Source organism: Astyanax mexicanus, chromosome 6 (genome assembly GCF_023375975.1).
Source record: "Astyanax mexicanus isolate ESR-SI-001 chromosome 6, AstMex3_surface, whole genome shotgun sequence".
NCBI lineage: Eukaryota > Metazoa > Chordata > Actinopteri > Characiformes > Acestrorhamphidae > Astyanax > Astyanax mexicanus.
Genome location: NC_064413.1, coordinates 9,739,524 through 9,753,786, shown reverse-complemented (window position 1 = coordinate 9,753,786; position 14,263 = coordinate 9,739,524). Strand labels below are relative to the sequence as shown.

Sequence of the window (14,263 nt, the reverse complement as noted above, 5' to 3'; positions counted from 1 at the left end):
CAGTTTTTTCCAGTGTAAATGGGTAAATGCACAATCTGTTCCAGCACTGCGTTACTACAGACTAAGGCTTTGGAAATTGACAAATACGTTTTAATTCATATCCAAAACTCGAATAGTTTATTTCTATTACTACTTACTAGCTTGTCTTGTTTAACTTAACATATTTATAATTTCTACTTATTGACGTCCAAAAAAAAAGGAAAATATTTGACCAGTAGGACATATCTAATGAGTAAAGGTGTAGATGAGTAAAGCATTATAAAATATTCCATAGTTTCTGTTACGTCAATGTTTTTTTACTGGCACACCCCCTAAATAAATCTTAAAGAAAAATAATTACACTGATAAACAGTTTGTGGTGGTGTTCACATCATAAACGCAATATTTCCAAAATGGTTTAAAGGCAGCTTCAGTGACAGTCATTTACACTGCCCAACTGTGTACAGTACCAAAGGTGTGTAAAAAAACATCTGCACTGGATTGAAGGACTGCTATAAAGGGGGAAAGTTAATCAGCATAACAATGCATTAAAATATATATAACATTAAGCAATTTGCCCTTATAGAATTTTTAGAGTACATCAAACATTAGAAGTAAACATTTTAATTCACTGTTTTTGACTCTACACTGAAAAAATATACTGTAACTTAACATTAAGAGTATCTGTATTTTAAGAGTATCTGTGTTTTAAACTCTGTGGTAATATTAACCTAAAATATACCTACATATTATCATATTACTCTATGTTTTAGACAGCTTACTTAACATTTTAATATTGGGATGTTTCATGGTTATTGTAGGTTTAAGGTAGCTAGCTAGCTTGATCTGTTTATACCAGAGACTGTAAAAAAGATGGACGCCGTGTCTCCGTTCCCATTCATTCAATGAAAATGAAGCCAAATGAAGCTGATTCTGCGCAGTAGAGACCAGAGGAGGGAGAAAGACTGTGGAGAGCAGCCTACTCATTTACATAACCCCGCCCCTGAGGGCTGCCTCGCGGTCACAGGCTGCAGAGCGGGGCGGAGCGGAGCTGACGGTCTGTTATTGGTCCCGCCCATAAGCAGCCCTTTTACCATAACCACACCTTTTTTTAATAGAGCTGAATAACGTTTTAAAAACCGAATTCTGTGGGGATATAAAAATTTGACAATATAAGCAGAGGTTACACTAGCTGCTGCATTTAAATAATGGAGGTAGAATTACAGTATATTAGAAAAAAACGTGATTGAAAGTTGTCTGTTTTGCCATTGAAACCTATGGGGATGGGTGGGGTTACACAGCTTTCTGCAGCCGAACAGCAGGGGGCGCCCGACCTGTGGTGGCTTCACTTTTGAGAGACGATGCTCTGTCCAGCTATATACAGTCTATGGTTTATACTGTTAGGTTTTAACATTAACTAAGGTTAGCTAGCTGGCTAGTTGGCAAATCTCAACAGTTAAAGTAACTTAGTAGAGGAAGTTTAGGTACACTGTGAACAGGATGTGAGACTGTGGAAATATATAATATTAATTTCCCAGTCTTTCATAATGCATAATTACAGTCACGAGTTTTGTGGGTGCGTTTTTCTTTAGAGTAGCCTGCTTAGCTAGCTAATTAATATTGTATTGTGGATAGCCTGGTCTTACAAGAGTGTACACTTGCATGATTAGCTAGACTGTATTTAGCATTTAACTGTTGTGCTAACATAAATTTTATGTCTGATTTGATATTACAGATTAACGTGGACACAAAAGTAAGTTCAGAACACTTTACTAAACAGTGTTTCTCAAGACACTTGGAATTGGAATTGAAGAAGGATTGTGTTGTCCACAATATTTGCTTGGACAGATCGTTATTTGCCTTACAGTTCAGTAAGGCTTGTAGAGAGGACTTTTAGTAAGTCAAACTACAGGCTAGGACATTGCAATATATATATATATATATATATATATATATATATATATATATATATATATATATATATATATATATATATATATGCATCAGTAATAGCAGGATACTTTTAGTTAAATATTTAATACAAGAATTTCTGAAAAGAATATGTTTGGAGAAAAACATCAGAGCCAGATTGTAAACTAAAAGAACATTTCTTAAAAAATTTAAATATGTTCTGTTTATTAACGGAATTACCAACCTGTGAAATCTTCTGTTTTTAGACAGTCTTAATCTGTAAATTTACAGAATAATATTCGTTGAACATAGAATAATTGTTAAATAACAGACTCTCTAAAGGTAATAATACTTTCAGTATATTTATGATTTTTACCGCAGGATTTTTGTAAAACAAAAACAAAAAACGTGCATTATTACGTGTTCAAATTCTCACGGATACCGAAACCACCTTCAGTTTCAGGTGTTGCAACGCTGCAGTCTCACAAACACGAAGAGATTCTGGGTAGTGTAGTCCGGACAGACGCTTGAACTGAGCAGCGTGGGCAGGTTGAATTTTCTGAACTACAACTCCCACAATGCCTTTGTTTACTGGGCAAACAGAGTGGTGTAAGGTGAGTGTGTGTGTGAGCGAGAGAGTTAGTTGAAGAGAGAAAGACACTCCCTGTTGATGGAAAAAAGTTGGACATAAATCTTTACAGCCACGTTTCAGGTGAGTTATATATTTAATTCATTAAACGTCTGATTGATGTTTATAGAAGCGGAGCGGTCGTAGGGCGCGAGCGGACGCACTTCGGGCGTGATTGGGTTGTTGTTTTGTTAGAGAGGCTCGTGAACATGTGGAACAGGTGTTTAGGTGGAACAGATCCCATGTGGTATGCATTCAGAGTCAGGCGTGTTTTATATTTATGTGTGCATATTGAAAAACATATATATTAAATATATGTATATGTATTTATATGTATATATATATTTAAAAAAAAAAGTTCATTTGGGGCACAAACTCATGTACCTTTTACTGAGGGCTTTCCCTGCTTCCTTGTGATGGTTTCAGTCACGTACAGGTGAGACAGGTGTGTGTAGAGAGAGACAGGTAGGTCGGTGATTTGAATAGAGCACCTTACCCTTATACAATAGCCGTGGGATGACGCTGCCGCTGAGTGCGCGCGCCCGCCATTCAGACCAGACTGACCTGTTCTGTGCTCCACCTTTTTAATGATGGGCTCCTTATGAGTGACACCACAGCTCCACGATCAGGTTAAAAACAGTGAGAAGATACTTATTAGTCTCTTCACCAACAGCTGCTTCAGCTCCGAAGAGTTTGGACACAACTTCTCATTTAGTTTTATTTTTTAAAAACTTACTTTTTTCCCCTAAACTGTAAATGAATACTGAAGTCATCCTGAGTATGGAGGAACACATAAGGAATCTGGGGTGCTGTTAACTGAGGCTGGTAACTCTAATGAACCATCCTGTGCAACAGAGGTAACTCTTCCTATTCCTTTATTGGAGTGATCCTGATGAGTGCCAGTTCCATCATAACGTTTTTGATAGTCTTTGCGACTGCACTTATGGATACTTTTAAAGTTCTTGAAACGTTTCAGATTAACTGACCTTCATTTTTTAAAGTATTTTGTCTTTACTTTGTTGAGTAGTTCTTGTCATAATCTAAATTAGAACAATACTTGTTTACTGTATACCAATGTGTAAACCTCCTCACAACTTTACAACTGATTCTCTTAAACACATTAAGTGGAGAGAAAAGTAATTAAATCTTGATAAGTTCAGCACAGCGGTTAACTAAAAGCTATTCCAGGTGACTCCATAAATCTATATTTACTGTACTGTTTGGTGTAAAAAAAACAAACAAAAATATTTACTGGAAGGCTAAAACAGTCTTCCATCTGTAATCTGTATTAAAAGTAGTTAAATTAGTGATATATAATAGTAATAAAAATAATAAATTTTATTATATAGAGCTTTTCAAAATTCGAAAAGACGCTTATACAAAACATATTTTTAAAATCCTTCCCTTCTCAGTACCAATTCTATGAAACATCCAGTACCCACTATGATTGTTTTTAATTATTGTATATATTTTTTATAATTCCTATAAATTAATCAGTCACCAGTATGAATTCAGTAATATTTTTGAGCTTAAGTTTAGTAGAAGTTTAATGTTAACCGTTCAGTATCTTTTGCCTTATGTTAGAGTTAGTATCCCCTTTGAATGAATTTGAATTTATTCACTTCTGAAGGATTCAGTCTCATTTATGAATGAGTCAGTATCCAAAATCAATGAGTCACTATTAATAATTCAGTTTCGTTTAAGAATGAATCAGTATCTATGAATGCTTCATTGTCTACTATATCAGTTTGAATTATTAAATATTTAGTTTACATAATTAATTATTCAGTATCTGGTATGAACTAGGCTCTGTGCATTTCTATCATGTCGTTTGTTATTATCATTTTCTGAGAGGGTAATCATAATGTAATTGAATATGTAATTTAACTGTTTAACATGTTTTTTTTTTTATTTCTTCACTCTCAGATGTGAAAGATGGCGGCTGTTAGAGCGAAGTCGATCCGCCGTGCTGGGAGTTTACTCCGGAGCCGATCTGAGGGAACTCTGATTGATCTGGATGATAACGTTACCATCAATAACAACAGCCTACATGGTAACTACTAATTGTTTTTTTATGAGAACAGAATTGAGAACAGATAGTATTAATACATTTTATTAAAGGATTCTAGTACTATCTGAGATTCTGTGAAAATTGTGAAGTGAATAAACCCATTTGTCTTTATCAAAACAAAACCTTGAATCTCCCAAATGGTCAAATTTTTGTATTTTAATGGAAGCCCATATAAAAACGATTTTATTACAGGTCATTATTTGGTCCATTCATTATGATATTATGATACAGTAAGGAGCAACTGCTAGATTCAGATAATTTAAAATTTAAAAATGTTTTTGGTGAGAGTATAAACATATAAGGAAATTTGTGTTTGGTAGGTTTGATCTTATACTGTTGGAAAGCCTGTTAATTTCTCTTTGAAATGGAGCCGCATTTGTGAGATTATTATTGGGTTATTGTGCTGCTTTTATTGACCAGAAATGCAAGAATAATGAGAGAGATCATTTTTTTAGGCATTTTTATTACTTTCTGCAAAGTCAAAGGTTTATATACACTAAGATAAGTATGCCTTTAAACAATTTGAGATGGCCCATATGATGATGTCATGTCTTTGGAAGCTTCTGACATGTTTATTGGAAACATCTTAGTTAATTAGAGACACACCTGTGGACATATTTTAAGGCACACCTGAAACATACAGCTTATTTGTCCAACATCATGCAAAAGTCTAAAGAAATCAGACAAGATATCAGAAAGATAATTGTGAACTTAAACAAGTCTGGTTCATCCTTGGGTGCAATTTCCAGTTTTCTGAAGGTACTTCACTCATCAGTACAACCAGTCCTGTGGTCTGACAAAACTAAATTGAACTTATTGGCAATAATGACCATTGTTACATTTGGAGGAAAAAGGGAGAAGCTCGCAAGCCTGAGAATAACATCCCAACTGTGATACATGGGGGTGGCAGCATTATGTTATGGGGTTGTTTTGCTGCAGGAGGGACTGGTGCACTTCACAAAATAGACAGCATCATGAGGAAAGAATGTTATGTGGAAATACTGAAGCAACATCTCAAGACATCAGCCAGGAAGTTAAAGTTTGGGCGTGAATGGGGCTTCCAAAAGGACAATGACTCGAAACATGCTGCTTAACTGGTTACAAAGTCAAAGTTTTGGAGTGGCCGTCACAAAGCCCTGATCTCAATCCTAATGAATATTTATGGGAAAGCTGAAAAGGCAGGAGCGAGCAAGACGACATACAAAAATTACACCAGTTCTGTCAGGAGTCAAATTCCTGCCAGCTATTGTGAGAAGCTTGTGGAAAGATATATCCAAACCTTTGACCCAAATCTTACATTTTAATGGCAATGGTATTAAACATATATGAAATGTATGTAAACTGTTGACTTTACAGAAAATTATATCTCATCATTCTTGCATTTGGCAAATATAAAAATGTTTAGTAATCCCAATTGACCTAAAACAGGAAATATTTATTATAATATTATGTCAGACAGTGAGAAAAACATGCAAGTTTCTTTTTTTTGTGTATGTAAACTTCTGGTTTCAACTGTATATTGCTATTTTCTGCTCCAACTCAAATCTAATGCTGCTTCTCATTTCATCTTGGATGTTAGAATTCCCAAGTTACATGATCCATAAATTGGATGAGACGTCCTCAGCAGCCCCAAGTTCAGGAACAGAGATTGTCATGTTTTAACTTTTTTAAGTGCAGTTTTGTATGCTGGATGTGTGTAAATATATTGGGCGTGTGCTATTTTTGTACATACAGTAAAGGCCAAACCACTGGAGCATGCTGCTATGCTAATTTTGCAAATGGATCATTTTGCTGTCATTTGCATACTGACTCCAGGAGCAGGAGCTTGGAAATGTACTGGATCATTGTAGATTGTGGATACTGACTTGTTTATTTTACGGACATTCTAGGGCCACATAAAGGCACATTCAGAAATGATGTGGTTTCGGCAGCAATTACCTCTCTGTATTTGCACAATATATTAGTCAGTGCTGATGCTTACACCGAGCTAGGGGTGTAAGAAAATATCAATGGGGGATCATATCACGATATTTGTTGTTGGATCAGTGTATTGATTTTTGAAACATTACAGCCTTAAATTAAGGCTTTATTTATTTATTTTTTATTATTATTATTTAATATAGGGTTTAATTTGTCCCACAAAATTACACAATATATAAACAAATCAGTCTGCAGTTACAGACAAACCACTGTAACAAAATGTATTGTGCAAAAACATATTAAAAACTTGAACTAAGAACTTGGAAAACTATAACACGGCTTCCTTTTTTAAAACTAAATTTTTTGAATAGTTCCTTAAACACTATAAACAGACCTAAAACACTCAATATTTAATTATTCAAATAGATATTTCTCAGATGTTCTATTGCACAAGTTTAAAATCAATTTACAATATATTATCCTTTAAACCAAGGCGTTAAAATGGCTGTTTATCAGTCACAATTCTCTTGGTTCTCCAGTTAATAAATAAACATTCCAATTGTGCATTAATATTATTCAAGCTACACTATTAACGTATTCAAAAGGGGAATAAATACAGCTCTGGATGTTGGATTGCTCATATCCAGAGTTTTAGGGGATGTTATCACTTGTGATTTGGGGACAAGGGGAAACTTTTTCCAAGTAGTGAATCGACTGAGCAATGACATTCGTTCCTTTTCTGAGTAAATATTTATGAAAGCTTTGGTATATTTTTTTCCCTGCCATTCTGCTAAATGAACATCATATTTTTTTTTAAACCACCTTCTTCTTGGTCTTTCTACAGGGAGTTATGTATCTCAACAGATGGGCAAACATTCAGAATGGCCTGTTCTGCAGCCAGAGGTCCAACACTCAGGACATGCAACCAATCCCTTTTGGAACCAGCTCTCAAGATCAAACCCTTTCCTAGATGACATTGTCTGCAGAAACACTGCAGACTCTGAGGTGTCCATTCTGAAGGAAGATCCACTAGCTTTGTTTGGTAACAATAATGAAGATTCCCAGAGCACGTCCTCGGATGAAAACAACTTTGGCCATCTTCTGGAACCCAAGAGAAACAACTTGAACCGGTCTGGGCGGTGGAGAAGTGCTTCAGATATTCTGGACAGCCTGGAGAAAAAGGAATCTATCAAGGAGAAGAGTCTCAACACTCAAGGACCCTTCATGAAACCTGATTTTGAGTGGCTAAAAAATGACAGAGAAGCTTACAAAATGGCCTGGCTGAGTCATAGGCAGTTGACCAGGTCTTGTCTGGACCTCGGCCTGATGAAGCAAAGTCCTGGTTGGGCCCAGACTCAAGCCACAGACATGCAAACCGTCTGCAAGATCGATCACAGTGGAGGTTCACTACAGTTACCTGACTGTGATGTGAGTGCACACATCCCTCAGGGTCATATTCCCTCTGGGGAGGTCCAGGAAATTGCACTCAAAGCCAGTCTTGATCCCCCACGTGGACTCAACAATAACTACACCGCAACCGTGAGCCCTCTATTAGAAATCACTCTCAGCAACCTCAACACTAAAGAAGGCATCGCTCTTGATGTTAAACTGGCAGCTGAGGTGAAGAACGATCCCTTGAGCCAGGTAATGACAACATTCGTGGGTTTGCTGGCTTATAAGAAAGAGGGCCCTTATGAGAAGGTCAAGGACTGTTACGTATATAAAGATATGTTACAAATTAAGCTCCGGGAGCTGAAGCCTCACATGTACATCATTGCTGCTGCAGAAGCCACGGTTATCCAGGCACCAGCCACCTCAGTATGGGACTACTTAAACCGAAATCTTACGATTGCCATCTATGGTCCCAAGCACATTCACCCATCTTTTAAAGTCGTGCAAGTCATCTCTTGGCACAAAAATGTTCCATCCAGGCTTCCTTTCTCAGACATCCACAAGGGGAACCGCAACCTTCCTCCAGTTGTTCTGCAGCTATGGGGAAAGCACCAGTTCGATCCATGTGGCCTGAAGGATTTACACATTACTACAGGCATAGTGGACTCGAACTTTAAAGTAAAGTATGGTGATCAGAAGAAAGAGGTCAGGAAAGAGCAGCTAAGAATGGCCAGAGTGATTCACCTTCCATTGGAACTCTCCAGGATGGAACGTAGAGAGATGGGACCCTTCAAACTTGCCGTCCAGGTAAAGGACTCGAATTCCCTTCCGTTGACAGACTTCCACATAACTTCACCTGAGGCTGCTCCCCTCAGGACCGACAAACATGGCCAGAAGCATCTTGATTGCTACAGGGAAGTGACCCGCTCCATGCCCATTCTTGAAGAATCCATCCAGGAGTTCCCAAAGTTTCAAGACGTGACCGTGAACATCCAGTGGTATGGAGTGACCCTGAAATCAGTTCTCAGACAACCGAGGGTGGACTATCTTCTGGAGTATTTTAAAGGGGACACAATTGCCTTGCTCTCCAGAGAGACGGTTAAGTCTGTTGGCCAGTCAAAAGTGAAGGAGTGGTATATCGGCTGTCTTAGGGGAAGCATTGGCCTGGTGCACTGCAAGAATGTTAAGATCATCCCGAAAGATCAAGTCATTGACTTTTCTGCGGTTAAGATCACGACACAGTCCTTGCTGGACAATATGACATTGCCGTTCAAGAAGCTCACATACATGTATTCTGCCATTCAGACTTTAGTCACGGACCACATAACCTGTTGGAAGCCTTTTGCTGAGGCTTTAGGTTACTCAAATGTCTCTTTAGACTCGTTCTCCAGGAGACATGCTGAAACAGACATGGAGAAAGTAGCCCGAGTGCTGGAGAAACTTAAGGAGGACTGTCACACTGACAAAACCAGGAGAAAATTCCAACATGAGCTCATTGCTGTAAGTGTCTGGTCATGTTTCTTAAGGAACTTTAACATATTCTGATTGTTATTATTTTCAGTGTATAATATGCTTTTTGTCTTGGTAGGGGCTGTTTAAGATGGATGCTCAGGGTCTCATTGCACATTTAATCCAGAACACAGTCATTCTATCCACCGCTGTTGAGCTCGGTGTCCGGTGGAGGGAACTAGCTGAGAGGATTGGGAAACTTTCCAATGCTCAGATTTCTGGTTATGAGAAACCGCACCGGGGTAAGAATGGAGAAGTCAGTGCCCAGGTAAGAACCTGTAAATCTTACCACATTCAGATTTTTCCCCACTTTTCAAATTTGAATTTTCTTTTTTTTTTCTGGTTGGTGTAGCAAGCCTACTGAGAATGAAGTTTGACATTTAATATTTGAATCTGCATTTTGTATATTTAAATTCAGTTTCCTTGACTTTCAACAAATGTTAAATTTTAATGTTCCTTTGTGTTCTAAACTTGTGAAGTGGTGAAAACTGCTAATGAAAAAAAATACAGGGACTCCGAGTGATCCGGCCAACTAAGACGCTGCCACTATGATCAAGAGATTGTTGGTTCAAATCCTGTTCATGTAGCTTGCCATCAGCTGCCGGAGCCCTGAGAGAGCACAATTGGCCTTGCTCTCTCTGGGTAGGTAGATGGAGCTCTTTCCCCTCATCACTCCAAAGGGTGATGTTGATCAGCACAAGGCTGCGTCTGTGAGCGGATGTATCAGAACCGAGTCGCTGCGCTTTCCTCTGAGCGTGCTGTGATGCTACTCAGCAAGGCTGCATCAGCAGCAGTTTGAAAAGAGGCAGAGCCTGACTTCACACGTATCGGAGGAGGCATGTGCTAGTCTTCACCCTTCTGGTGTTGAGTGGGTTGGTTAATTGGCCTTGTAAATTGGGGAGAAAATGGAAAACATTTCAAAACAATTTATGATAAAAAAAAAAGAGTTAGCAAATTTTGTTCTAAATTTTATCTAATGGATATGTCACCTTTGGTCTACATTCATATTTATGAGTTTTGAATAAAATGCATTTGAATTAATTTATATTACTTACTTTTAATTCAGTTAAAGGTAATTGAAAATGACTTTTTTTCCAAAAGCAAATTTCGCTGCCTCTTAAGTTTAAATGCAAAAAACATTGTTAAACTTCAGATTAAAGAATTGCCCTGTGAAATATTTCGTGTTTATTCAAAAATAAATGTAATTAAAAATATAGATTTAAATACTATCTAAGTTTCATGACTAAGGCATCTCGAAACATTTGAGAGGGAGTGAAACCTGAGTGAAAGATGATGTGGTGAACTACAGAGTCTACATGACATTCACTTGAACCCTAGGTTTATTATTCCTCTAGTAATGCTAATGCAGAAATATTTGGGAATTGTTCTACAGGGTTCTGCTGGGGGGGCATGTTGTTTGGGCAGGTCTATATTGTTTTTAATGTTTTTTTTTTCGTTTCCAGTCAATGTGGAAGCCTGCATATGACTTCCTCTACTCCTGGAGTGTGCAGTATGGTGATGGCTACCGGGACATGATCCAGGATCTCCATCTGGCCCTGGATAAAATGAAGAGTCCGGTGACCAGACAATGGAGACAGCTCACCGGCGCTCTTATCACTGTTAACTGCATGGAGATCCTGAGGGCGTCGGCCTTCCCCAAAGCGTGAGAAAAACTGGAACGGAAGCGCTAAGGGGGTGAAATGAGGCGGGGCTAAGGCTGTGCTTCACCTGATCTCAGCACTGAGTGGCATCTGCTGGCCTGGATGGAGCTCAGTTCAGTAGTATCCAGTAGAGAATCGGACTGTACGGTACAGCTCCAGAACCGGCTAATGGCCTTGAGTTGGGAAAGCTCTGGCAGGGCCTCTGGGTGACTCTGCGGTCTGTACTGAATGAACAGGGAACCCTTATTACTCCGTTATGTAACAGTAAAGCTATTAAGCATTGTTGGGTGATTTGTGAGAGATCAGTGTGTACAGCACTGAGCACAACCTCACTCTTTCCATTTCAGCAGATAGAGGTCAGCTGAAGAAAGTGAATGCTGTTAAATATAAACTAACATGTAGAATATTCCGTATCCTTGCCAAGACTTTTAATGCATTGCTGATAGTTGGTGATTATCGGCAGTAGAAGTTACTCAGCCAGACTGTAAAAGAAAACCATGTTACTAAACAATTTTCACAAGTTTATATGTTTTGTTACATCTGTGTTTTGAAACTGTTGTTAAGTGCAGCTTTGTGTACTTTATCAGAGGAGTCTATATAGTAATATTGCCCTGTTCACACCTGGTATTATCATGCGTCCTGGGTGATCCGATAATGACAACGATAACCAAAATACATTTTACACATTTCACTTCTGGCATCTGATTTTAAATGTGTGGCAGTGGCTTAGTGGTTTGCACAGTTCCCAGGACTGTGAAGAGAATATCTGGGATATTCCCATTGTGTCTGTGTGGGACTCTACACTGTGTGGGTTTGCTCCCACAGGAAAGAAACAAGGTTAATAGGATACTCTCCAAATGGTAGATATCTGTATGGGTGTAAGAGGTTGATTTTGAGTGTGACTGTATGCCCATATATGGATTGGCATACAGGGCTTGGTCAACTCCTCATTCCCAGATGCAGTCCTCCTGGTGGACGATAGTTTCCGTTTGAGAGTAGGCTGTGCACAATTGGCTGCCACTTCTCACCGGTATGTGTATAGGTGAGTGCTGAGTGTGATTGTAAAGCTTCCTTGGGTGTCTAGAAAGGCAATGTGTAAGTGTTACTTCGTTCATTCTTTCACATCATTTTGCTGGATTATGGTTAGAGTCATGTTACCTTATCTGTTCACTTGTTTTTGTAGTGTGCTCAGCTAACCCGTACGGACGGTGGATGATGTGGTGTGACTGAAATTACGTATATTATGGCAGGAAAGGTGATTAGGTAAATATTGGCAGGGCTTTGCTGTCAGGCATAAATGGAGATGGTTTGATGTTCACACTACAGTAATATAATAATAATAATAATAATAATAATAATAATAATAATAATGTGGTCATATGAGTGTCTGACCACCTCAGAATTACGATGCTTCTCGAGACACCCTGACCGTGATGTAACATTCTGCACTGTATGTTTTAATGCCAGCTACCGGCCTTGTCCCACATTAACACATTGGCACATCCAATGCTAATGCCACATTGCCATTTCAGCAACTCGGCTCATCCAAGAATGCCAACGCAGCTTTAGCATTCTGGCATTCTGGCTTATCCATCATTGCTAGTGTAACATTTGCATGCCGGCAACCAGCCTCATCCAACAATGCCGATGTTCAGGCTTATTTAACCTTACTAGCCTGGCTTTAGCATGCTGGCATTCTGGCTCATCCAACATTGGTACCATGTCATTTGCATGTTGTAGATCCAACATCTCTTGAAAGACCTTAGCATGTCGGCAACCAGCCTCATCCAACAATGCCAACGCGGCTTTAGCATGCCCCTGTTCAGACTCATTCAACGTTGCTAGCATGGCTTTAGCATGCTATGGCATTTGCAGGCCAAAGACCAACAACATGCATGCCGTAAATCCAAGGTTGCTTATGCGGCTTTAGCATACTTTTTTGCACGCTGTAGACCAACACTGTGCACACCGTAGATCTATGTTGCTAATCTGGGTTTAGCATGCTATTGTTCTGGCTCATCGTTGCTACCATGGCATTACTATGTCGGCAGCTGGGCTCATCCCACATTGCTACCTTGGCATTTGCAGGCCAAAAAACAACAACATGCATGCCATAAATCCAAGGTTGCTAACTTCTTTAGCATACTGGCATTCTGGCACATCCAAAATTGCTAACGCAGCTTTAGCAAGAGGGTGACCAGGCTCATGCAATAATGCCAACATGGCTTTAGCATGCTGGTGTTCTGACATTACTACCATGGATTTTGCATCAACTGTGCACACTGCAGATTTAATCCAACGTTGTTAACACAGCTTTACCATGCCAGATGTTCAGACTCATCCAGCATTGATAACATGGAATTTGCACACCGTAGACCATAGGCTGATAACACTTTAGCTTTAACATACAAGAGTGTGGGCCCATCCAACATCGCTAGCACGGTTACTTAAGTACTTAAGATTTGTGCTAAGGACTCCATCCAAATAAGAAAACTGGAAGACTCTTACTGTAACCCGATCACAAGCCCTTACATGAGATGCATTTAAAATCAGATGCCAGGAGTGAACGACTAGGTATTTTGGATATCATTTGTGATTGGATCATGCAGGACGCAAGTTAATGCCAGATATGAACAGGATTCTTGACAAACATACTAGTTATAAAAACGTTTTAGTAGTTCAGTACTGTTTAGTACTGTTCCTCTGTAACGCACAGGACTACAGAACAGGAACTTCATAATGTGCCTTAAACTCCAAAATCAGTGCCAATAGAGCTATTAGTCTGTCTCTCTGTCTGTCTGTCTGTGTTTTTATTGGATTCTATGTCTGTGCCATACTTACTGTAATTTTACTATTTGAGTCTTTTTATCTGTGCACTTAAAGCATCTATATAAATATTTCTTTATCTAATGTTGCAACTGTTTGTTTACTGGACAATAATAATAAACTCATTTTATCTGTTTAAGAAATGTCTGAGTGTAGATGTACCTCGCTCATCAATTACATAAACATTTAAATTGAATTCAGTATTTAATTACATATTTTAACTTGATTGAACTTGAACTATTGAACTATTAATGTTAATAGATCTTCATTCTGGATATTAATGATATTAGAACTTCATACTAGATATTAATGTTATTAGATCTTCATTCCGGATATTAATGATATTAGAGCTTCATACTAGATATT

At 38.5% G+C, this 14,263-nt stretch overlaps 1 protein-coding gene across 2 annotated transcripts; it reads left to right on the top strand.

The window, feature by feature from the left end:
* Nucleotides 1-2,471: 2,471 nt before the first annotated feature.
* On the top strand, nt 2,472-14,030 carry macc1 (MET transcriptional regulator MACC1). 2 transcript variants are annotated; one of them, XM_007237411.4, is made up of 5 exons: nt 2,472-2,602; nt 4,445-4,571; nt 7,354-9,401; nt 9,490-9,678; nt 10,874-14,030. In XM_007237411.4, exons 2-5 carry the CDS (start codon nt 4,454-4,456, stop codon nt 11,075-11,077), a joined length of 2,559 nt encoding a protein of 852 aa, XP_007237473.2. In that variant the 5' UTR covers nt 2,472-2,602; nt 4,445-4,453; the 3' UTR covers nt 11,078-14,030. The 2 variants fall into 2 exon arrangements, with proteins under 2 accessions (XP_007237473.2, XP_049336174.1); XM_049480217.1 differs by lacking the exon at nt 2,472-2,602 and adding an exon at nt 2,859-3,375.
* Nucleotides 14,031-14,263: the final 233 nt, after the last annotated feature.